The 26,315-nt window shown below is 42.9% G+C and overlaps 1 protein-coding gene across 1 annotated transcript in view; it reads right to left on the minus strand.

Annotated features, from left to right (window-relative positions):
- The window catches only part of ephb4a (eph receptor B4a), a 55,691-nt gene extending 29,973 nt beyond the window's left edge, over window positions 1-25,718 (minus strand). Inside the window, exon 1 of the mRNA XM_056444405.1 lies at window positions 24,860-25,718. Coding sequence (XP_056300380.1) covers window positions 24,860-24,944 — 85 coding nt within the window. The 5' untranslated portion in view covers window positions 24,945-25,718. The remainder of the gene's footprint in view (window positions 1-24,859) is intronic.
- Window positions 25,719-26,315: the final 597 nt, after the last annotated feature.

The following is a 26,315-nucleotide window of genomic DNA, read 5'->3' on the forward strand; positions in this document are numbered from 1 at the left end:
TCCCCTTCTTCTACCTATTCTACCTCTCCCCCTCTTCTAGCTCTTTTACCTCTTCCCACTCTTCAACTTCTTCTACCTCTTCCATCCCCTCCACCTCTTCTACCTCTTTCCCTTATTCTACCTATTCCACCTCTCCCCCCTCTTCTACCTCTTTAACCTCTTTTTCTACCTATTCTACCTCTCCCCTCTCTTCCACCTCATCTACCTCTTCTACATCTTCCATCCCCTCCACCTCGTCCACTTCTTCCACCTCTCCCACCTCTTACCTCTTTTAATTCTTCCCCCTCTTCTACATATTCCCCCTCTTCCATCCCCTCCACCTCTTCCCCTTCTTCCACCTCTCCCCCCTCTTCCACCTCTTCCATCCCCTCCACCTCATCTACCTCTTCCCCCTCTTCTACATCTTCCATCCCCTCCACCTCGTCCACTTCTCCCACCTCTTCCATCCCCTCCACTTCTTCTACCTCTTCCATCCCCTCCACCTCTTCTACCTCTTCCATCCCCTCCACCTCTTCTACCTCTTCCATCCCCTCCACCTCTTCCCCCTCTTCCATCCCCTCCACCTCTCCCACCTCTTCCCCCTCTTCCATCCCCACCACCTCTTCTACCTCTTCCATCCCCTCCACCTCTTCCCCCCCTTCCCCCTCTTCTACCTCGCCCCTCGTGTTCATGCGTGAGGTCGTCTCAGTAAAACCTGCTGCAGAGAGTCTTCTAGGCCTTCGTCGTCCAGATAGTCGGAGAAACCGACTTCGGTAAACCCGAATGTGAAGATTTAAGCCCTTCCAGTCACGACGTGTGATTACAATAGAATTGATCCCCCCCCCCCAGGCTGCCAGCTCACAAACAATCGGCAGCAGTTCCGCTGTGACTCAGTCCACAGTGAAACCCTCGGGGGCGTGCAGCGCGCTGCAGAGAGCTCGGGGTGAAGGGGCTTCCTCTCATGCCGGGGGCATCTTCCACCCTCCGGCTGTCTCTGCTGAATTAGTGCGACCGGTGTTCGTACCGATGGCTTGAGATCCCGTCTCAGAGCCCGACGCGTTCCCCCCAAAAGAAGCTCATCCCAAGGGCGAGGCCGTTTGGGCTTCACCTATAAAAGAGGATTTAATGCCACGATCAAGGCGGCGAGGAAATGGATGCCGCAGCTTATCTTTGGGGTTATTCAGATGTTTTGTCCCCGAATTTAAGTCTCAGCAACACACACACACACACGCACACGCACACACACACACACACTTTATATCTTTTTCTGTATGTAATAGTGATTTTTTATATCTGTATATCTTTTTCCTATTCCACAGGTTTAGTTTATTTCTACAGTCTTCATACATTTCTTTTACCGTTGTGTGATTTTTTGCAATGATTCATATAAATAAAACAACACTTGCTTACACACTAAAATCAGTGCTCACAGTTCTAACAGCGCTAACAGCGCTAACAGTAGTAACGGCGCAAACAGTGCTCACAGTGGTAATGGTGCTAACAGTGCTAACAGTGGTAATGGCGCTAACAGTGCCAACAGCGCTAACGGTGGTAACGGTTGCTCCATTATACATTTAAATAGATAATAGTTGTTTGATGATATTTGAATGCCCTAAATATATGTTTCCTGTCGTCGAGCTCTGAATACGTGACTAATCCCTTTGTTAATTGATCGACTAATACAAAATGAAAATCAGCAGCAATTTGCAGAATCAAAACATCGTCTAGTTTCAGCTTCTCTGTTTGATATCATTTTGGATTGAACATATTTGGGCAAATAAATCATCAGTTAGCAGCTCTCAAAAGAAGAATAACTACAGTACAACTACAGCCCTCAAGTACAGAAGAATAACAAGAGTACACCCAGTAAAGAAGAATAACTACAGTACAACTACAGCCCTCAAGTAAAGAAAAATAACTAGAGTACACCCATTAAAGAAGAATAACTACAGTACAACTACAGCCCTCAAGTACAGAAGAATAACAAGAGTACACCCAGTAAAGAAGAATAACTACAGTACAACTACAGCCCTTAAGTAAAGAAGAATATCTACAGTACAACTACAGCCCTCAAGTAAAGAGGAATAACTAGAGTACACCCATTAAAGAAGAATAACTACAGTACAACTACAGCCCTTAAGTAAAGAAGAATAACTACAGTATAACTACAGCCCTCAAGTACAGAAGAATAACAAGAGTACACCCAGTAAAGAAGAATAACTACAGTACAACTACAGCCCTCAAGTACAGAAGAATAACAAGAGTACACCCAGTAAAGAAGAATAACTACAGTACAACTACAGCCCTTAAGTAAAGAAGAATAACTACAGTACAACTACAGCCCTTAAGTAAAGAAGAATAACTACAGTACAACTACAGACCTCAAGTAAAGAAGAATAACTACAGTACAACTACAGCCCTCAAGTAAAGAGGAATATCTAGAGTACACCCATTAAAGAAGAATAACTACAGTACAACTACAGCTCTTAAGTAAAGAAGAATAACTACAGTACAACTACAGCCCTCAAGTAAAGAAGAATAACTACAGTACACCTACAGCCCTTAAGTAAAGAAGAATAACTAGAGTACACCCATTAAAGAAGAATAACTACAGTACAACTACAGCCCTCAAGTAAAGAGGAATAACTAGAGTACACCCATTAAAGAAGAATAATGACAGTACACCTACAGCCCTTAAGTAAAGAGTAATAACTAGAGTACACCCAGTAAAGAAGCGTAACTGTAGTACACCTACAGCCCTTAAATAAAGAAGAATAACTAGAGTACACATACAGCCCGTAAATAAAGAAGAATAACTAGAGTACACATACAGCCCGTAAATAAAGAAGAATAACTAGAATACACATACACCCTTAAATAAAGAAGAATAAACTACAGTACACCTACAGCCCTCAAGTAAAGAAGAATAACTACAGTACACCCATTAAAGAAGAATAACTATAGTACAACTACAGCCCTTAAATAAAGAAGAATAACGAGAGTACACCTATAGCCCTTAAGTAAAGAAGAGTAACTAGAGTACACATCCTTAAATAAAGAAGAGTAACTAGAGTACACATCCTTAAATAAAGAAGAGTAACTAGAGTACACATCCTGAAATAAAGAAGAGTAACTAGAGTACACATACAGCCCTTAAATAAAGAAGAGTAACTAGAGTACCCATCCTCAAATAAAGAAGAGTAACTAGAGTACACATACAACCCTTAAATAAAGAAGAGTAACTAGAGTACAAATACAGCCGTTAAATAAAGAAGAGTAACTAGAGTACACCTCCTTAAATAAAGAAGAGTAACTAGAGTAACTAGAGTACCCATCCTCAAATAAAGAAGAGTAACTAGAGTACCCATCCTCAAATAAAGAAGAGTAACTAGAGTACACCTCCTTAAATAAAGAAGAGTAACTAGAGTACCCATCCTCAAATAAAGAAGAGTAACTAGAGTACACATACAACCCTTAAATAAAGAAGAGTAACTAGAGTACACCTCCTTAAATAAAGAAGAGTAACTAGAGTACCCATCCTCAAATAAAGAAGAGTAACTAGAGTACCCATCCTCAAATAAAGAAGAGTAACTAGAGTACCCATCCTCAAATAAAGAAGAGTAACTAGAGTACCCATCCTCAAATAAAGAAGAGTAACTAGAGTACCCATCCTCAAATAAAGAAGAGTAACTAGAGTACCCATCCTCAAATAAAGAAGAGTAACTAGAGTACCCATCCTCAAATAAAGAAGAGTAACTAGAGTACCCATCCTCAAATAAAGAAGAGTAACTAGAGTACCCATCCTTAAATAAAGAAGAGTAACTAGAGTACCCATCCTCAAATAAAGAAGAGTAACTAGAGTACCCATCCTTAAATAAAGAAGAGTAACTAGAGTACCCATCCTCAAATAAAGAAGAGTAACTAGAGTACACCTCACATATTGTTGTGTCAATGTGAGAAAAGTCTGCTGTCAGATTCATGGAACTCCTCCTCCTCCTCCTCCTCCTCCTCCTCCTCCTCCTCCTCCTCCTCGTTGCTATCTCTCCTGTGGACGACCTGGTTTCCTGTGGAAAGACTGAATACAGGGGAAAGATGTTTGGAAAAACTTTTCTACAGAGAAAGACCTGAAGGCAGCCGGGGACTCCTCGTGCTTTACGAATATATTCAGACTGCAACAACGCTTGTAGTATTTTAGAATAAAATGACTGCAGCGCCTACCGCTATTCTCTGTGATCCCGCGTAATGTGAGAGGCGATAACATCCACTCAGCGACCCGAAGCGTCTCAATGAAATACACGAGACGCACGCTTCAGCCGACGCCATTGTTGTTTACCGCGAGACGAACGTTTTAGCTAACGCCATAGTGTTTACCATGAGACACGTTTCAGCTAACGCCATAATGTTTACCACGAGACACGTTTCAGCTAACGCCATTGTTGTTTACCACGAGACACGTTTCAGCTAATGCCATAATGTTTACCACGAGACGAACGTTTCAGCTAACGCCGTATTGTTTACTATGACACACGTTTCAGCTAACGCCATATTGTTTACCACGAGACGAACGTTTCAGCTAACGCCATATTGTTTACTATGAGACACACGATTCAGCTAACGCCATATTGTTTACCACAACCTGCACAATTCAGCTAACGCAATATTGTTTACCGCGAGATGAACATTTCGGCTAACGCCGTAATGTTAACCACAAGATGCACATTTCAGCTAACGACATATTGTTTGCCATGAGACACGTTTCAGCTGAAATGGCAGTTAAAGATCAGAGACGAGCTCGGCCTGTAGTCCTTCCACACTTAAAACAAATGATATAAAAGGATGTGTGGATTTGGGAGGTGAAAACCTTTTTTTATTTTTTATTTATGATTAACTTTCCTATCCCAGAGTTTGAAGTTCCAATTTTTATAAAACACATTCTGCTCCACTGCTTTTCCATACTTTAGATTAAAAACACAACATCTTAATACCACATGATGAACGGTGAAAGAAGAAGAACAAGAACAAGAAGAAGAACAAGAAGAAGAAGTAGAAGGAGAAGAAGAAGTAGAAGAAGAGAAAGAAGAAGAAAAAGAACAAGGAGAAGAAGAACAAGAACAAGGAGAAGAAGAACAAGAACAAAAAAAGTACAAGGAGAAGGAGAAGAAAAAGAAGAGGAAGCGGAAAACTTCTCGAGTCACCTATGAATCTAAATATTTCTATATATATATATATAGAAATATATAAATATATAAATACTTGTTGAGCTGAATCTGAGGGCCTAGGTGTGTGAGACTACATTTCCCAGAGTGCAGCAGCAGCAGGAGCAGCAGCAGCAATCAGTGTTGCTTATTAGGAGCACCTGTGGGGATGCTCTGATGCATTTTGCAAAGACAAGCAGCAGAGAGAGGACGCTTCAGGTCACTCCACGGTTCAACCCAAAGACGGCAATGGTGAAATGATTTGTTTAATTTCATGGTGTTTAAAAATGCTGATTTTGTGTTAAAAGAATATTTCATTTTGAGTTTGGAAAATGAAAAGTATAAAATGTTTAATTAAAATGTTTAATTTAAAATGTAATTTATGTTCTGTCTTAAAGGTTACAACCTAATTCACTGGCAGAGCAATCAACGAACAAAAGAAAAATAAAAGAAAGATTAAGTCAGTAATTTGAGTTGTCTTCACGTCCTTTGGAAACGGTGAACAGGAGCTGGACTTGACAATACTCCGACTAGCCTTGTTTTTTCATAATGATTTCAATGATCACTCGTTCACGCCCACTGCTGCTCACATCGTAGCTCCTGCTAATTGAATATTACTCAGTGAACACACACACTCATACACACACACACTCATACACACACGTGCAGAATTCATCATCTAAATCGTTCTCATTGTATGAAAACTGTCATTTCCTCCTCCCGTCACCTGGCGGACCGGAGCATGACTTCACTAATCATCTCAGTAAATGCTGCTTGTAAATCAATTATTTATTACCCCACTTCCTCTTTTTACGGTCCACTCATTTTTACTAGAAACACACAACATGCCACACACTCTCTCTCTCTGCCACTTCAAACCCACAGAAGCCCAGCGGCTTTATAACAACAATCTGAGGCGATAGAAAGAGGGAGAGAGGAAAGAGGAGCGAGAGGGAAGGTGAGGAGGATTAATTGGATGACAAAGTTCACTCGAGCATAACAATAAAAATGCAACACACACACTCAGGCTCCACCTATCACATCCACCTGCGCCTCAGATGCTGATTATGTCGTCCCTTTGAAGGAGTGGAGACAGAACCCCGGCGTGAGGATGATCACTGTTTATCACCGCCGCTCTCTATCATCACGGTTTATGACAGGATGTGTGAGTGAGTTTCCATGTTTCTATTATGTGCGTGCACCGACTCGCCTCTCGCTGAAGTGGACCCCCCCCCCCCCCATTACATTCTTACAGCGGCGTGGCGGTGGCCACCCACTGCCGGGGACATTGCCCCGAGTGTTAGAGAAATGAAGAACAATGAGGACTCGTCATCCGGCCATGTTTAAACAACCCAAAACAAACAACTGTACAGTAATTATAGTACAATCGTTAGCAGACAGAAGAAGAAGGAGGAGAAGTAGTAGAAGGAGAAGTAGTAGAAGGAGAAGAAGAAGAAAAGAAGAAGGAATAGTAGAATAAGACTTAGAAGTAGAAAAAAGTAGAAGATGAAGTAAAAGAAGAAAAAGTAGAAGTAGTAGAAGAAGAAGAAAAGGTAGAAGAACAAGTAGAAGTAGAAGAAGGAGAAGAAAAAGTAGAAGTAGAAAAAGAAGTAGAAGTAAAAGTAGTAGAAGAAAAAGAAGAAAAGGTAGAAGAAGTGGAAAAAGAAGAAGTAGAAGAAGGAATAGTAGAATAAGTAGAAGGAGAAGACTTAGAAGTAGAAAAAAGTAGAAGAAGTAGAAGATGAAGTAAAAGTAGAAATACAAGAAAAAGTAGAACTAGAAGGAGAAGAAAAAGTAGAAAAGAAGTGAAGCAGAAGTAAAAGTAGTAGAAGAAGAAGGAGAAGAAAAGGTATAAGAAGAAGAAGAAAAAGTAGAAGAAGAAGAAGAAGAAGAAGAAGTCTAAACTGATGCTGGCAAGAAGACTTGGGATGACGTTCATGGAAACATTAAACATTTACCTCCATAGCAATAAGACTTTCCTCCCAGGTAGAAACAGTGATGTTTAAAGATGTTGATTGTATAGCAAACTACAGTTTGTATCCTGGGTTAAAACGCTGTAGTTTGTATCCTGGGTTAAAATGCTGTAGTTTGTATCCTGGGTTAAAACGCTGTAGTCTGTATCCTGGGTTAAAATGCTGTTGTTTGTACCCTGGGTTAAAACGCTGTAGTCTGTATCCTGGGTTAAAACGCTGTAGTTTGTATCCTGGGTTAAAACGCTGTAGTTTGTATCCTGGGTTAAAACGCTGTAGTTTGTATCCTGGGTTAAAACGCTGTAGTCTGTATCCTGGGTTAAAACGCTGTAGTTTGTATCCTGGGTTAAAACGCTGTAGTTTGTATCCTGGGTTAAACGCTGTAGTTTGTATCCTGGGTTAAAACGCTGTAGTCTGTATCCTGGGTTAAAACGCTGTAGTTTGTATCCTATGTTAAACCGCTGTAGTTTGTATCCTGGGTTAAAATGCTGTAGTTTGTATCCTGGGTTAAAATGCTGTAGTTTGTATCCTGGGTTAAAACGCTGTAGTTTGTATCCTGGGTTAAAACACTGTAGTTTGTATCCTGGGTTAAACCGCTGTAGTTTGTATCCTGGGGTTCGTGTCGGGGTTCAAACGCATGACGTGGGGAAGGTATCGCCTTTTCTGTATGAAAGGCAGAGAACAATAGAGGGAGTTTTCTTTTGAAATGTAAAACCTGACCCTGTATTTTTCCCACAAAGGGTAAATATCTCACCCTGGTCCTCTATGGGGTCGTCTCCAACTCTAATCCCAGAGCATCGAACCTCCGTGTTCGTTCCTTTCCTCCCATTTTACACTTTCCAGCGTGTCTCTGGTGCATGATGGGTAAATTATAGGCCTACGAACGTCTGCGCTGCTTCGGCTACAATTAGACCTCATTTTAATTAAAAAGAAACAAGAGTGCCAATTACCCTCGTACACCGAGAGGAGGAGGAGGAGAACGAGGGGGAAGCACGGAGATAATGAATAAGGGGAATGTGAGAGGGGGAAGAGAGGGAAAGAGAAGGGGAAGAGGGGAAGAATTTACAGACAAAAAATACTAGATGTGTTTGTCGGTGTGTGTTTTACCAACAGTACAGCATGGAGGTGCCATCTGGAACCGAAAATGGTTCTCCAGAGTGATGCCATAGAAGAACCATTTCTGGTTCCACAAAGAACCTTTCAAACCAGGGTTCTTTAAAGAACCATTTCCTTAAAGAGTTCGTCCAATAACCTATAAAGGTGTCTCAAAGAACCTCCAAAAAATGGTTCTTTAGGCACCATTTCTGGTTCCACAAAGAACCTTTCAAACCAGGGTAGTTTATAGAACCATCTCCTTAAAGTGTTCTTCAAAGAATCTATAAAGGTCTCTCAAAGAACCTTCAACAAATGTTTCTTTAAAGCACCATTTCTGCTTCCACATGGGTTCTTTAAGGAACCATTTCCTTAAAGAATTCTTCAAAGAACCTATAAAGGTGTCTCAAAGAACCTTAAAAAAATGGTTCTTTAAGGCACCATTTCTGCTTCCACATAGATCCTTTTCGAACCAGGGTTCTTTAAGGAACCATTTCATTAAAGAGTTCTTCAAAGAACCTATTAAGGTGCATCAAAGAACCTTCAATAAATGGTTCTTTAAGGCAACATTTCTGGTTCCACATAGAACCTTTGAAACCAGGGTTCTTTAAAGAACCATGTCCTTAAAGAGTTCTTCAAAGAACCTATTAAGGTGCCTCAAAGAACCTTCAATAAATGTTTCTTTAAGGCAACATTTCTGGTTCCACATAGAACCTTTGAAACCAGGGTTCTTTAAAGAACCATGTCCTTAAAGAGTTCTTCAAAGAACCTATTAAGGTGCCTCAAAGAACCTTCAATAAATGTTTCTTTAAAGCACCATTTCTGCTTCCACATAGAACCTTTTCGAACCAGGGTTCTTTAAGGAACCATTTCCATAAAGAATTCTTCAAAGAACCTATAAAGGTGTCTCAAAGAACCTTAAAAAATGGTTCTTTAAGGCACCATTTCTGGTGCCATAAAGAACCTTTAAAACCAGGGACGAGGAAAGGAACCACCTCATGGTTTTTTGGGTTCTATAATATGACTTTACAGTAGAGTCACTGTCCTGCAGGTATAACTCAAAACCTTTGTGAGTTTTTCGGGTTGGAAACTGCTACCACATGTTTGAAAATATGAAAAAAAAGAGCCTGAAATCAGACCTGCTTATGGGATGTTCTGGTGGCTCGGGGGCAATTCAATACCTCGCATGTTTCCCATTTAAATGAAAGAAATAAGTTTAACATGTTGAGAGAGAGAGAGAGAATGCGCTTATTTCACTTTATCGCCAAAAAAAAGTGGGATGAGAAAACCACTCGTAGCTTATAGAGACAGACTGGAGACAGCCCGACTGGCTCTGTGCCAGTCTTTATGCTAAGCTAAGCTAACTGGTTGTAGCTTCGTCATCATCACCACCACACAGACACGGGAGTAAAAAAGCTCCCAATGTGTTTAATGATTCCTTGAAATAGACTTTTTCCTCCATTAGCAGATGTTTTCCACCCGAGGCCAATATTCAAAAAGGTGATTCACGGGTAAAGTTAATGAGCTCGTCTCCGCTAACGTTCACGTGATGGATTACGGCTGCGACTAGAAAAAAAGTCAGTGGAGTTTGTCAGTGAATTCAAGTTATTCCTTCGCGGGGGATTATCACCGTCGACGTGTAATTCGGGTATTTTATAGAGCGGCGTTACAACAATCACAGAAATATTGTTGGTTAATCTTTAGAAATGCAAACGTTGACCTCGGGGTTATCTCCCGTCCTGCATGCGAGGAATGCAAAACGGTGAAAAGCGATTTCCCCCTTTGACAGGCGTCGTCGGTGTCAGCGCGGGTCAGTGTGTGCACGTGAACAGAACAATGTGTGTGTGTGTGTGTGTGAGTCCTGTTTCTGTGTATTTGACAAGGAGTTGTGTCTACTGAGATCAGAACTCAGCTTCCTGTAGTTCCCCCTTCCTGTCTCCTGGTCTGGTTGGATGGGGGGTGGAGTCGGGGGGGGGGGGGGGGGGCAACAAACTCACTATTTAACCCACCCGTCTACCGTTTGACAACAAAAAAACCTCCCACGACACGTGCAGATGAGCTCGGCTACTGTAAACGTGTGTAGTGAGGAGTGAGACAAAGAACGTGTGAATGTTTGACACTTTGTTCTTCCTCTGCTTTCGGGACGCGTCTCAATACTCTGACCTAGTTAGGGAGGGAGCTTGAGACGAGCGTGAAGCGCTGAGGATGAAGTACAGGTCATTGGAGGCTCACTGGGCCGACTCATTTGCATTGATCATTCCCAGAGTTCCTCAGCGAATAGAAATCACGTTCACGGAGAAGCTCTTTTGATATGTAGTCGTATGTTCTCATCTTCCCGTTTCTAAATTGAAGCTCAACGTCAAACATGTCTACAACAGATATACAGATAAAGTTTCACAAAAAGAGTTCACAGAGAGTTCATAAAATAGTTCACAAAAAGAATTCATATAAAGAGTTCACAAAAAAAGGGTTCAAAGTTTCACAAAAAGTTTCACAAAAGAAAGTTCACAAATATAGAGTTAACAAAAAAGTTTCACAAAATTAGAATTCATAAAAAATGTTTCACAAAACAGTTCACAAAAAAGTTTTACAAAAAAGTTTCAACAAAACAAAGTTCACAAAAAAGAGTTCAGAAAAGGAGTAAAAAATAAAAATGTTCACAAAAAAAAGTTGCTCTCCGGTGGCGGAATTATAAAACAATGTAAAGTGGAGGAGAACGCCTTGTTGAATTATTCAAGGTGAATATTTACTTTAATCACATTGGTGTAGAACATAAAATGGGAGGTTGAGGTTAAGAGGACGCGAGAGACACCGACTCGGTTCTGAAGCCTTTCACGAGTAATGAGTGTTGACCCGCGGTGTCAACATGCAGAACACCACTACAGCCCCCCCCCCCGACAAACTACATCCACATCGCTTGGAGGCCACAGATACTCCCAAAGAGACGCCTCCACATTCAATTCAGTGGACTTTATACAGCCCAATATCACACATTACGAATGTGCCTCAGAGTGCTTTACAATCTGTACACAAACGACATCCCTGACCTTTGACCTCACATCGGATCAGGAACAACTCCCAAGAAATAGGAAAAAAAAACTTTCACCAGGGAAAAAAGTGAAGGACCCTTCAGGAGAGCAACAGAGGAGGACCCCTCTCCAGGATGGACAGAAGAATAGACGTCATGTGACCAGAAGGAAGCGTTACACAGTTACATGAACCAGAGGTCACACGCATGTCGACCAATGGGTGTCCAGGACTTTTAACCAAATTTCCATGACCAAACTTTTTTCTTTTTTTTATCTCGGTGTATACATGAAAAAGTGAGAACATTTCGTATTTAAACTAACAATGACAATTCCAAAGCATACAGTATATAACCTTAAATGACTCAAATGAATGAGACAATAGTTCAGATTAAAAGAATAAACATGTATGTCTTTTCAGTTAAGGTGCGTTCACTTGCAGCGCGGAAAATGTGCGACTATTAAAAAGAGCGTATGTCGGATTATATTTAGAGCGTCTTTCTTTAAAAAAGCATATTAATTATTTAAAACTCAGCGTGAATGAAACATATGAATATAACACATTTCTATAACTTTTCCAAAACGTTTAGAATTAAATTTTTTCCCAGGCCTGGAAAAAACATTTACAAATTCCATGACCTTTCCAGGTTTTCCATGACCGTACGAACTCTGATAAACACGTGAATCTAAGACTGTGACGCTGTATTACAGCGTTATTATAGAAAGAGGTTTTTTTCTGTTGGACATGTACAGAAACTCACTAATTTATTCGGGAGAAAAAGTGAAAGAAAGAGATTCTTAACAACAAGAAAGAAGGAAAAAAGAAACACTTCATTTTTTTTGGTGCTAAATTCTATTAATCACTCTCCACTTGACACATTTAAGTACTCGAGAGCTTTAAAACACGTACGGTGTGTGTGTGTGTGTGATGGATTGCTTTGCTTTAGCAGCATATTCCAGCTCCATACTTTGTGCATATTGATCCGTGAGCCACGGAGTGAATTCACCTGCTGCTACTTCCAATTATGGGCACCGCTCTGAAACGCCTCTTCAAAAATAACCCGACTCTGAAAGCTCTCCTCGAGAACATCGCTGCTCCACGCCAACTCCCCGGTGGCTTCCTGATACAGAATCCCATAACAGGAGAATGAATTACAAAAGGAAAAAGTTCTGAACTTTTGAAGACCTCTGAATGTTCCACAAAGTCTTTAAATACAGAATACTGTACGGCACAGGTGTCAAACACAAGGCCCGCGGGCCACATCGTTTTATGTGGCCCCTGACTGCTTGAAAGACACGTGATCACCTTCTATCAAAGAAATGAAAGAAACATTTCCCGTGCTTTTATTTTGAAGGTTTCAAATTAAATGGATTTATGTTGTAATATTAGAGATATTTTCTTATGTACAATATATCTACTCAAATAAACAATAATCAAAAGCAAAGAGAGTTATTTAACAATATGTTCGAGGAGCTTCTAAAGTGTTTCCGGCCCTTTAACCCTTGTGTTGCCTTAGGGTCATTTTGACCCGAATCAATATTACACCCTCCCCCCGCCTTTGGGTCATTTTGACCCGATTCATCACCCTCCTGTTACCTTTATATTTACTAACATATTTTACCCTTTGGGTTCAATTTGACGCCAGCAATTAAAACCTCCAGAAAATTATTAGAATTAATATTGTTTTCCAAGTTTAAATGTGAGGCACTTTATGTTTGTTTGTTGACTCCCGAAAGAACACCGACATTAAACATTGAATGGGGTCAAATTAATCCTAAGGCGGGGAGGGGTTATTTTTTGATTCATGACCCTAAGGCAACACAAGGGTTAAGAGGGCGGCCATGATGCTGATGTGGCCCACGGTGAAAATGAGTTTGACAAAGGTAAAAAAAAAAAATGGAGAATCTGGAACCAGGAGAAGTTTAGATCCACTATTCGTCGCAGATCTATTCTCTCTCCTATTGTTTACACTAATCGTCTCTCTTCCCCCTTTCTTTACCTTAAATTCCCTTTTCTCTTTTTTAACGATACAAAATCCACAAGCTCCCAAACTAAACTCTCGTGTAAAAAGTGAAAAAAGTTAACAAAATATACAAAGATATTTAAGTTTCCCCACCACGTCTGATTAAATCTAATTTAATTTCCTACCTGCTGCCGAGGAGGAAAGTTCCTCGACGTGTGGGGTGACGCGTGTATTGAGTTACCGGGCGCCAGACGCGTGGATATTCAATCTTTATGTGCTTATAACTCTGGAGTCTGACTGAGTTAAGGGAATATACACTACCGTTCAAAAGTTTGGGGTCACACAGATAATTTGGTGTTTTCCATGAAAACTCACTTTTATTTATCAAATTAATTACAAAATTAATAGAAAATCTAGTCAAGACATTGACGAGGTTATAAATAATGATTTTTATTGTAAATATTAATGTTGTTCTTTTTGTGGCTCAAAGGAAGGCCAGTTTTATAGCTTCTCTCACCAGCATAACTGTTTTCAGCTGCGCTCACATAAAAAAGGTTTTCAAGGGTTTTCTACCCCTCCGCTAGTCTTCTAAGGCGATAACACAATGTACCATTAGAACACTGGAGATGGGCCTCTACACACCTCTGTAGAGACTTCATTGAACACCAGAGAATAGTCATTTACACATTCACTATGTAGAGAGAGTATTTATGATTAATTTAATGGTATCTTCATTGAAAAAAACTGATTGAAAAACAAGGACATTCCTAAGTTGTATTTTGTTCTGAAGTGACCCCAAACTTTTGAATGGTATTTGTGACGTAATTCCAAAAGATAATTGTATTTAATTAAAACACATATCTGGCCTGTGAAAACATGGGAGGGGGGGGGGGCAGGAAAGCCTTGTTTTTATGAGCATGTCCCACCTTTTAATCTTTAAAACTTGTGCTGTAATTGAGCTTTAAAGAACTAATAAAAAGTGAAAAGTTTCTTTTCATAGACGCTGATTCTAAAAGATTGAAAAGGCAAAATCCTTGGTTATCAGATGTGTGATGAATAACACATTTTATCCCTATTGAAAACAAGTTTAGTGACGATGTGAAAGCTTCTACTTTGTTAGATGTTAGAAAACGAGCTAAACACAACTGATCTACTTAGAAAGGATGTTTAGATTGGGAAACGGTCCTCGCTCAGTAATAGAATTTAAGGATCATCCATCATCCCGGGAGGAAAAGAAGTGAAATGGAAATCTGCCAAGACCCAACATGAAGCCTGACAACTTCATACAGACGTCTCCCTGCTGTGCCGACCGACTCCATAAAGAAGTGGACGCAGCCAGCGTGACGTCACCGATTGGTTTCGGTCTTTTGGGGTCTTTTTAAGTCTTTTTGGTCGTCGTCCTGTTTTTCTGCAACTAAAAGTGACGCAAGAGGGTGAATGAGACCTTTTCAGGCCACTAAAAACGGTTTAAAATCAACTTTGACGAACAGTAAACCCTCCTCGGCAGCAGGTTCTTTTGGCACCATTTCTGGTTCCACAAAGAACCTTTCAAACCAGGGTAGTTTATAGAACCATCTCCTTAAAGAGTTCTTCAAAGAACCTATAAAGGTGTCTCAAAGAACCTTCAACAAATGGTTCTTTAAGGCACCATTTCTGCTTCCACATAGAACCTTTTCGAACCAGGGTTCTTTAAGGAACCATGTCCTTAAAGAGTTCATCAAAGAACCTATAAAGGTGCCTCAAAGAACCTTACAAAAATGGTTCCATGTCCTTAAAGAGTTCTTGAAAATAAATAAAGAAATAAAAACGAGGAAAAATAAGGACATTTCTAAGTTGTATTTTTGTTCCGAAGTGACCCCAAACTTCTGAACGGTAGTGTGACGTAATTCCAAAAGATAATTGTATTTAATTAAACAGAACAGTAAACCCCACCGTGAAAGGGTTAAAGTCGAGAGACGAGCAGCCCGCTTACAGTTAGCGGACCTGACAATCACCAGGTGGCTCCGCCCCCTGAAGCATACCCTGCTTTATCGTTGGTTTTTAAATGGGCACCATACGTTACTAAAATGACTTCATGTACACTTTGAAACTGGAGATTGAGACGGTGCACTTTTCTTTCAAACTGAAGGTATAAATCAAGTGAGAAGAAGTACATCGGGTCGTATTCTCGTAGACGTCTTTTTGCAACCGGAGAAAGAATGCAAGTTTCAAAGTTTAACGGCCCTTGGCTTCACTTCTGAGCCGGGGAGCGATCATAAACCCTCAGGATGTGGTCCGCGGTCAGATCGTCCCTCTTCAAACCAACGAGCTGCGAGTCGTAATCTCCTTCGTAGAAGAAGGATCGAGCGTCTTCGTCGTCACAGCCGAGCGAGGAAGTGAAAGTTTGTGTGCTTGTTGCCGTCACTTTCTCCCGTCTCCTGTCCACGGGGAGGCCTGAGGTCAAGGGTCACACCGCTGCAGGGCGGACACTAAAATCTGGGATGATCTTCCTAACCAGCAGGAGACTCCGCCCCCCTCCACCCCCCCTCTCAATGATATTGGACCGGATCGTTTTGCCCTTTAAAACTTTGTATACGGATGAGTTATTAGCACGTTTTTTTATCTTGTGCGATTTAAAAATCGTAGAACGTAAAAAAAAATCCTTTGGGACGAATTCCAACACGTTGTAACGCGTGTGTTCGCTCACAGGGCCGGAATGATGTATTAGCAGCAATATAAACTCCCCGTGTGTGAGAAGGGAGAGAGACAGCGTGGAAATATGAGCTTTTATAAACCAACGGAGGACAGGTGGCGACCTATCTCGTTTCAAACCCACGCCGCTCTACCTGCCGCTCGCTGAGCCTCAAACACGTCTTTTGACACGGCGGCGTCATCAAAGCCTTCACCAAAGCAGCGTCTACAATTCATTTTAGGCAGAAAAGAATTAATGCAGAAGCAAACGACACACACGCGCAGCTTTCAGTGACTAATCTGCAGTGGGAGGTGGACAGCTTGAAGCCAGCGTCGCAGACTCCAGCTAAATAAACCATCCAAGGATTGACACTTCTAAGTAGAGATACAAGAGAAAACAGACTTTCTCCGAGAATCTTCTCTCGTATCTCGAGAGGCGTCACTTGTTTTGTTTCTTCCATCTCCAAACATCCCCGACAGTGACGCCGTGTGCTCGTTCCTCTTCTTCAGTCTGGATGCAGGGCTCCTCTGAGACCTATTGGACGTTTGTGTGGCGGCGGCCGATATATAGATATATATATATTGAATAAAAAGATGGATGGATCTTTCTGCCGTTTGTTAGAGAACAAAGAGCATCGTTTTCCCCGCATCGAGCCCAAATAATCACGTTCTCAGCGGGGGGTGAGTTCAGTAGTTTGAAAGCAGAATTTCGATGCGATTCAGATTTCCGAGTTGAGCCGAGGAAGCAATCGGTTTGCACTGAAGCAAAAAATGGTGACGTCGAAAGAACACGAGGGGAGAAAAAAAAGGAATTTTTCGTGTTCAGCAATCCTTGAAAATAGGATGCATAAGCTGCCCTAAAAAAAAAGAAGGTGTTTAAAATGCTTCTTTAACTGAAGTGACCCGACTCCCTCTTCCTGGAACACCCGGTTCTGTTTCTCCTGTGTTCCGTGTCTCCTATGTCTCCTCTGTGTCTTCTCTGTCTTGATTGTTTAATTCCCTGCACCTGCCCACAGCCACTCTTGTCTCGTTAGTGTTTGATGTCGTACACCTGTGTTTCCCCCCCTATATATTGTGTCAGTCTTTCCCTTGTCTGCTGTCGGATTGTCGTCTCTAGTTCCGTGTCTCTTTCCCGTCGTCCCGTCTGTCGTATCTGACCCTGCCTGCCCTGACCGACGATCCTCTGCCTGCCCCTTTTGGACCTTGTTTTTTTGTAAACTGTTTTGCATCATTAAAGAGTGCTTTTTTGTTATTTATATTGCGTCCAGCCTGTCTCTCTGCGCCTGAGCCTCACCCCGTCACAAGAACCTGACACTTCCAGCTCTGAGCGGTGTGCTGGCGCACAGGAATGTGTGTGTGATGCTGCTTCAGTGCAGCACATGAAAGCATGAAAGCGGGCCCCTGGGAGGCGTGCACGGAGACGTGCGCGTGCATGGCAGGCGGAAGCTAAATGTGCACACGTGGGTCTTCCAGGTTTTTTTTTTTGCACTGGCGTATCGAGCACCAGATGTAGGTCAACCTTTGACGCAGTGAGAGAGAAGAAGAAATACCCCAGACTCATATAAATTGAGCGGAGCCCCTGATGCCGCTTCCAGCCGAGCGACGTTGACATCGAGGTTGCTTTATACATGAAAAAATATTTTATTGCACAGCCGCTGATGTCATTCTGCTATTTGAATGCAAAAAAAAACGACAAAAGCAGCCGGACAACAAGGAAGCGGGAGCACGATGCTCTCTCAATGCGATTAGTGTGCGAGATAAACGAGAACGATGGGACCCGGAGATAAATAGCTTCTCTAGTATAATTAAAAGGCCTTTAAAAAAAAAAAAATTTAAATCCCCTTTGTTATAATCGCATATTCATCTCCATCACGTGTGTCTCGCACATCTGGCCTCAGGTGGACGGCGTGATCACAGAATGCAAATAAAGGGACTGTTGTCTGTCTCTCTCTCTCTCTCTCTCGTCGACTCACTTCAAAGAGAACACCCCCCCCCCCCACCTCAGCGCCTCCGTCACCCTAAAAGTGCCATTCTCCTTGGTGCGTATGGCTGATAGGCTGTGGCCTCATTCCCTCTCTGCCGTCCCCATTGTGTCCCGCTCTCTCGTCGCGGGTGGAGGACGGACCGGCTCTCCAAAGAGAATGCCTGACATGGATGTATGGAGGGGGGGGGGTGGAGTACACCCTCTCTCGCCCGAGCTATAATATCATCCACCTGCAATTTCCCCGGCTGCCATGTGCATCCTTCACAGACAGAAAAAGAGGGTGGGGGTGGGGGGGTGGGGGGGTGAGAGAGACACGGGCTGAGGGTACTTGTGGCACTCGGATGCCTGTTTAACTCTTGAGGAAGCTAATCATCGGATTGAGGTGGCGAGGATGATGGGCTGCCGGCTTTTCAGAGAGGAGGGGGGTGCGGGGGGGCGTGTTGCTTTAAATGCAAATCCCTTTCGTATAAAAATCGGTTCCGTTTAAAAGGATTTCTGGGAAACGATCCACATTTCCACGGCGGGGGAGACAGTCGGCGGCGAGAGAAAAACAGCGAACAGCGGCAGTCAAACATCAAGGAGGCGGGAGGACAGGGAGAGAGGCTCAAGGAAGGAAAGGAGGCACGTCGGCGAAGGAAGGGATCGAGGCTCAAGGAAGGCCGCTTCAGAGATAAGGAAAGAAACGTCGCTTCTGCGCTTTTAGTTCGGCGCCGCGCTCCATTCATCATGATGGATATTTGGTGGAGGAGACGGGAGGAGGGGGGGGGGGTAAACAGATCGGTCCGAGGAGCGTTCCAGTCTTCAAAGGGTCGATGGCAATCTCTCCTCCACGGAGCGATCCGTCTGCAGGTCACATCAATATGAGCACGGAATGTTTTCATTACAGTTAAACACGCCTGTCTCGTGTTATTTGGCTGAGTGGATGAATATATATATATATATATAGACATATATATGTGTGCAGTGGCTTCCCTCGCCGCTATCATCCAACCACTTCCATCCAACCGCTACCATCCAACCACTTCCATCCAACCGCTACCATTTATTTATTTATTTATTTAGAGAATAAGGGACAGTGCATATTGATTGACAGTACAATGTACATGTAAATATGCCAGATTATAGCCGGGAGGCTAGTTTCCATCTGTAGTCCCTTGGCAGGTTGATGTAATTTAAGAATGCAAGCAGAGTGAAATGGAAAGCACACATCACTTCACACATGACAGTACAGTAATACAAAAGAAGAAAAAAAGATTAATAAAAAGGTGCATGCAAGACATTTGGATACCGTGCGGATTAACTCTAATGGTCACAGGGCTGATGAAGTCTGAGCCATGCCTTCAGGTGGCCTTTGAAGGTGACCAGGCTGGGGCTTTCCCTGGGGCTTTCCCCATCCAACCACTTCCATCCAACTGCTACCATCCAACCGCTTCCATCCAACCTCTTCCATCCGACCGCTACCATCCAACCACTTCCATCCAACCACTTCCATCCAACTGCTACCATCCAACCGCTACCATCCAACTACTTCCATCCAACCGCTTCCATCCAACCCCTACCAATCAAACTGCTTCCATCCAACCGCTACCATACAACCGCTTTCATCCAACTGCTACCATCCAACCACTACCATACAACCGCTACCAATCAAACCACTACCATCCAATCGCTTCCATCCAACCGCTACCATCTACCCACTTCCATCAACCACGACCATCCAACCACTACTATCCAACCGCTACCATCCACCACTTCCATCTACCACTACCATCCAACCACATCCAAGCGCTACCATCTAACCGCTACCATCCAAAGACTACCATCCAACCACTACTACCCAATCACTACCATCCAATCACATCCAGCCACTTCCATCCAACCGCTACCATCCAACCACTACCACCCAAACACTACCAATCAACAGCATCGCACAGTATCAACAGAGTGCTTGTGAGGGAACCCTGAGCATCTTTAATCAACCCCCTCATATTAGAGTGTGGAGATGTATCCGCTTTTTTTTTGTTTTTTTTACTGCATCAAGTATGAATTGATGCATAATTTTTAATGAACAGTGTGTTTTAAATCGTGTAACTCCGGTGGGAACGTGGCCGTATTACTCCAGCCGTCTCATTACTCCCACTCGGCCCCTGGTGCATCATCTACTGTGTGAGCTCATTGTTCGGAGGGGGGGGCAGCACGTGTCACAAAAGACCTTAATGTCAACTCTTTTGTTTGGGGTCGCTTTGTTTTGGGGAGTGTGACATGGAACAAACCACTGCTGTGTGTAAAGTTTAAGGGAGACAGGATGACACTGCAGCCCCTCTTTCCATCAGCAAAGAAAAAAGAAGAAAAAAAGTGCCGATGATGTTTATTTTTCACCCCGACCACAAGTCCTGATCCTGCTTAACAAATCACACTCGCTGGCAGCTGCACTCTCTTGTTGCATTGCATACAAAATATGATTTGTAAATGGAAGGAGGCAACAGCTGCGGTAACATACCATGCTGCAGGAGCAGGAGATTTACTACGCTGTTAAAGACAGGGAGCAGTAAAAGTACGAGCCTCCCGGAAAGGAAGAATACATTTCTGCTAAAGAGACGTCGTCTCTCCTCGATGTTCAGCAGCCGATCGCACGTCAACTTCAGAGTCTAGATCTCTCCTCCGCCAGAGAGGATCTACGGTCAACATGCACGAGCAACGAGGTCTTCAATGCTGCGTTTCAATCCACTAGCATCCAACCACTTCCATCCAACCACTTCCATCCAACCACTAGCATCCAACCACTTCCATCCAACTAATTCCATCTAACCACATCCATTCAACTAATTCCATCCAACCACTACCATCCAACCACTAGCATCCAACCACTTCCATCCAACCACTAGCATCCAACCACGAGCATCCAACCAATTCCATCCAACCACTTCCATCCAAACACGACCATCCAACTAATTCCATCTAACCACATCCATCCAACTAATTCCATCCAACCACTAGCATCCAACCACTTCCATCCAACCACTATCATTCAACCACGACCATCCAACTAATTCCATCCCACGACAAGCATCCAACCACTACCATCCAACCACCAGCATCCAACCACGACCATCCAACTAATTCCATCCAATCACAAGCATCCAAACACTTCCATCAAACCACACAACTACCATCGAATCACTTCCATCCATCCAACCACTTTCATCCAAACAACATCCATCCAACACTACAATCAAACCACAAGCATCCAACCACTTTTTTCTTGACGCAAACATTATCGTAAACAGTTAGAAACTCGCGTTCATTTGCATTTTTTACTTTTTTAAGATTTACCAGAAATTCCGTTAAAATGTGCACTACATTTGAATGGAAACGTTTCTTTTGATAATTATAAGAGTGGCGACGCTTCAGATGATCACGCAGGTAATTCAGTACAGCACAAGCTCTCAAATGAGCCTTTAAGCCACGGAAAATTTTAAAAAGATAAGCGCCGACAAGTTGGTTAATATCATTAAAGCTCTGGACCCGAGCAATGTGGAGAAGACTGCAGTGCTTTTGTCACCGGCTGCATCTTTGCACTCGGTAAGAGAGAGAAAGTGTGTGTGTGTGTGTGTGTGTGTGAGGAATAACGAGGGGAGAAAAACAAAATGGGTACTTTACAGGTTGAGCTGGTGTGTGTGGGAGGATAAGAAACATTTAGAGTTTACATTCATAATGTCAAATGTGTTTGGAAACTGCATGTGCGGCTACATTACTGACAATTAATAATCCTGGCTGTGAAAAAAAAAGCTTTCCGGGTTCATACATTTCCTGTACATGACACGTTATATATTTAAAAAGCGAGGCGCTGCTAAACTAGTGTTTGTTTTCTCAGTGTGTGTGGGACACTGCGTGTGCATCCTCATTACTAATTTCCACCCCAAAAGCTCGTTATTAATTCCCGAACCAAAGTAATTATCTGATCAAGGGGTCTGTGCTTTGCTCTTGACGGAGACAGAAGGAAGCAAGCGGTGTGTAAGTGAGTCATTTATCCTTTTCCTTGGAAGAGGAGGAGAGCTTTTTGGCAGCTGTGAGCTTCATGCTTCCCTCCCCGTCAGCTCACTGCGAGATGGAGGAACAAGGGGGATGATCCAGAGTGTGCTGGCAGAGGAATGGGGCCATTACACCGAGACGTGGAGAAACCAGACATCTTGTTCACACTTGGTGAGACGCAGATGTTCTGGAGCCCTCGGCTCCCGTCGACACGGCCGTCCTCCACGGTGAGCCTGAAGACGCACCTGTTTGGAACTACGGGGTCAGATCCAGCTCAACAATTGCAAATGCACACAGAGAGAGACTCAGAAATGCAAATTCAAAGACTCACAAATGCAAACTCAAAGATTCACTAATGCCAAAGATTCACAAATGCAAACTCAAAGATTCACAAATGCAAACTCAAAGACTCACAAATGCAAACTCAAAGACTCACAAATGCAAACTCAGATTCACAAATGCAAACTCAAAGACTCACAAATGCCAAAGATTCACAAATGCAAACTCAAAGACTCACAAATGCAAACACAAAGATTCACAAATGCAAACTCAAAGATTCACAAATGCGCACAGAACAATTCACACATATATTGGATGTACTAATGCACACGTGAAGGATTTACAAATAAATTACTCATAAAAGCACGCAGAACGATACGGGGGCGACATCCGATTGGCTACAGATACGTCTATGTTGAAAAAAAAACGCATTTGCGAATCGAGCCACGGCATTGGAATGTATTTGTGAATCGTTCTGCGTGCATTTGTGAGTCTAATTTATGTTTAACTCCTTCTTTGTGCATTTGTAAATCGAATATATTTGTGAATTGTTCTGCGTGCAATTGTGAACCTGTGAGTTTCCATTTATGAACCTGTGAGTTTCCATTTGTGAGTCTCTGCGTGCCTTTGCAAGTATTGAGACGGATCTGACCCGATCCATCAGAGTCCGTTGACTCAGAGAACTATGTTTGATGATTCTGACACCCCAAAACAAAAAACCCTGGTGGGCCATCGCCTCCCACGCATAGATCTGGGGTTAAGCATCTCTCTCTGCGTTGAGTCAAAGAGGTGGAGTCCCATGGAGTGGATACCGCTCCTCTAATAGCCCAGAAAACTCAGAATTTTTTTTTTATGTCTGGGAAAATCCCTAAATTTCTCGCCTGAAATACAAAGTCAACAACGCTCCACCCCCCTGCAAGGACTCAGACTCCCAACTGCAGTAATTTTCTCTTTTAATGCTGCAAATATAAGCTCCAGGAGCCCGCGGGTTACGTCCCATTATGTGCACATGGTAGAAGTCGTACTGCAAGTCCAGTCCATTCGGTACCAGCGGATACGTGAAGTCCAGACTCCAAAACCAGAAGCAGTTGACAGATTCATGTTCCGGCCCCAGAGTGTGTGGAGTCATGCAAGTTGGTGGCGTTCCTGTTTACAGCCGCTATTGATTGGCGGGCGGATGGGAAGTTTCATTGTCAAAGAGCCCATTGTTTTCATGGCAAATTACTCTCTTATTTTTTGTATTTTTTTTGCAGTATACATTGGGAGCTAGCCAGAGAAATAGCTGCCGCGTCAATGTTTTGTATTAAAGTTGATATGTCTCCAGTCTTCGCTCCGTGGCGCTAACGAGTGAGAGGAAATGAGAGCCAGTAAAATAATACCACAATGTCGCCCTCAGCGGCTTTAAGCCTGACACCAGAAATAGCACGATGGAGAATACGGAGTCGTCTTCACGGGGACACAGCGGCACGCAGCCGACACAGCAGTAAGGGACTTAAAAAGCATCAACTCGCGGGTCTTAAAGAACCCCAGGTGTGCTCCTCTAATACTCAGTAAAAACACAGGTATATTATATTTTTAAAAAAACCTTTTATACGTCAATATTTTCCAGAAAAGTTGCATCCTAACGAAGATAAATCTGGTTTTTATTTTTTATTCACACGGCACTGAAACGTCTCTAATAATACAAAAAGACAAAGACGTGGCAGGAGATTACAATTAAAAAGACACCCAGGACCTCTGATGTGTCAATGTGGCTCACTGAGGCTCAGTCGTGCACCCCCTGAATTAAGCCAATTATCCAGACACTGGAGCTGTTGTTATGCTGATGATGTCGAGCTTTACCGCCCGTAAAAAAACAAACAGACAGACTGAAAGCATCATTTTTTTTCTTTAACTTTATGACAGCTTATGTCTTACTCGTCCCTCCGGGGGGTTCACAAAGCTGATCCAGGACCTGTTAACGTCAAGTCTGCTGCCAGAAACTAAAATATATCTTGATGCAGAGACTATATCGACAAAGTGTTTAATGTACTTCCCACAATACGTCACATGGAGCTCTTCATCCACTCACAGAAAAAGGCACATCTGCCCTGTATCTTCCTCAGAGCACTCACGGTCTCCCTCATTGATTTAAGGGGTGCTGGTTATGGGTCCCGAGGGTGCAGCCTGGGGGGACCTTTGACTCCTAAGTGAAAATATGTGTCTATACAAAATTAACTTCGTGAAGATATCCAGAAAAAAATGAAACCCATAGTTTTGTTATATCTTGGGGAGAATAAAATAAAAATAAATCCCAGGAAAATAATAAAATAAAATTTAAAAAATCCCAGGAAAATAAGAAAATAAAATAAAATAAATCCCAGGACAATAAAACAAATTAAGAAAATAAAATAAATCCCAGGAAAATAAAATTGAAATAAATCCCAGGGGGAAAAGCAGTGTATGAACACTTCTATGGCGGTATTAGGATTAATGTAACATGACAGTGATTTTAATTATTTAGGTTTATTAGCATAGCATACTCTTAAAACTCCTTGTGGTTTGTTTTACTGCACTCTCCCTTGGCAAGGAACAGGGTGTTGCACTAATTGGACATCTCACTCAGCACGTGCAAACCACAGACAGACAAGTCCAGGCAGCATGTTGAAGGGAAACCCTCCAGACTCACCTTCCTCTGCAGAAGCCAGAAGAGCCCAGGAGCCCAGAGAGACGATGCAGCCCAGCAGCACGACGCTCCTGTGCGTCAGCTCCATGGCGGGGTTGTTGTTCCCAAATATGCCGAACAGATAACCTGGTCCTCTGTGGTTCTGCTTTGACCTGTGCACTCACCAGTTTCGTGCAAACCAGTCCGCATTTAAAGTGGACTTCGGTTCAGGGAGCGAGGTCAAAACACACAAAAACACGTTAAACTGGTCGGACGGACTGGAAACTTCTCTCAATTGTCCCAACTTTGCGTTGTGATGAAAGTCTGGATACAACAGAATCTCTCTCTCTCCCGCCTGTGGTCCTCTTGTCAGCACGGGGGGTGCATGGTCCGAACTTGTTGTATTATCCTCGGCTTTAAAAAGAAAGAAGAGCGGTCTCTTTGTGCTCCACGCGACTTCTCCTAAGGTCTCCTCCGGGGCTCGATGACCGCAACCAGGGCGCCTCGCTGCGTGCGTGTTAGTTGCGGAGATAACCCTCATCACCAGTCGGCTCATACCTACTTCCACATGTTCTCGTCATGGTCGGGGCAAACAGTCCACCAAAGTGTTGTTGTTGTTTTTGTTGTTGTTTTTCTTCCTCTTAAACCACCAGACTGATTTTTGCCGCGGGGGGGAGAACCACACCAAAAAAAATCCCGAAAGGTGGTGGGGGTACCGTGCGACACGTCTAGCCTGGCCTGGATTAAGGGCTCAAATTAGACTGAAAAATGGGGATACAGTGTCTAGTTTGTTCTCTGGATGTTCAGCAACCGGAACGGACACTAAATACTAAAAGTTGTAGCTCGTAGGGACAACGGTGGCGCGCTGGTCAGCGAGGACTTCACCGCCGCATCAAACCCTCCGAGTCGAATGGCACCAGCAAGCTCCGCCCACACTGTGGTTTCCATAGCAGCAGAGTCAAACCGCACGCGATGGCATAAACAGTTTCCGGTGGGGCGCTTTCAAAATAAAACCAGCGAACATGTTTAATTTAATATTTAAAGTGTTTAGGATACAGTTTCTCTCTACTTTGCCAGCAATATTAGTTATTCTCACTATTTTGAAATGCAGGTGCTGCCTCACTTTACTGTGTGGTGTTTGTTGTTGTTTCCTTCTCCGTGAAACATGGTCAGGGTTCGCTGGAAGCTTTTATTTTGACAATAGATTCATACTACTTTCAGTGTTCTTTGCGTGTATCTTGACACCCAAAACAACAATGAGGTACGTCCTGTCTACAAGTAGCCTATTGGCATGCTGTTATCTGTCAGACAGATTAAATATGCAGGTAGGTGTTGGTACAATCAGCCCCAGACACTATCACACTCCAATATCCATAATTTGGCCTGTTCAAGTCCCAGTTGGTATGGAAAGTAATCTGCTTTCTTAATGTTAAACAAAAGTAAGTTAATCTGGACTGAAATATGTTTAGGTACACCATGC

This window comes from Pseudoliparis swirei, chromosome 3 (assembly GCF_029220125.1).
Source record: "Pseudoliparis swirei isolate HS2019 ecotype Mariana Trench chromosome 3, NWPU_hadal_v1, whole genome shotgun sequence".
Lineage (NCBI taxonomy): Eukaryota > Metazoa > Chordata > Actinopteri > Perciformes > Liparidae > Pseudoliparis > Pseudoliparis swirei.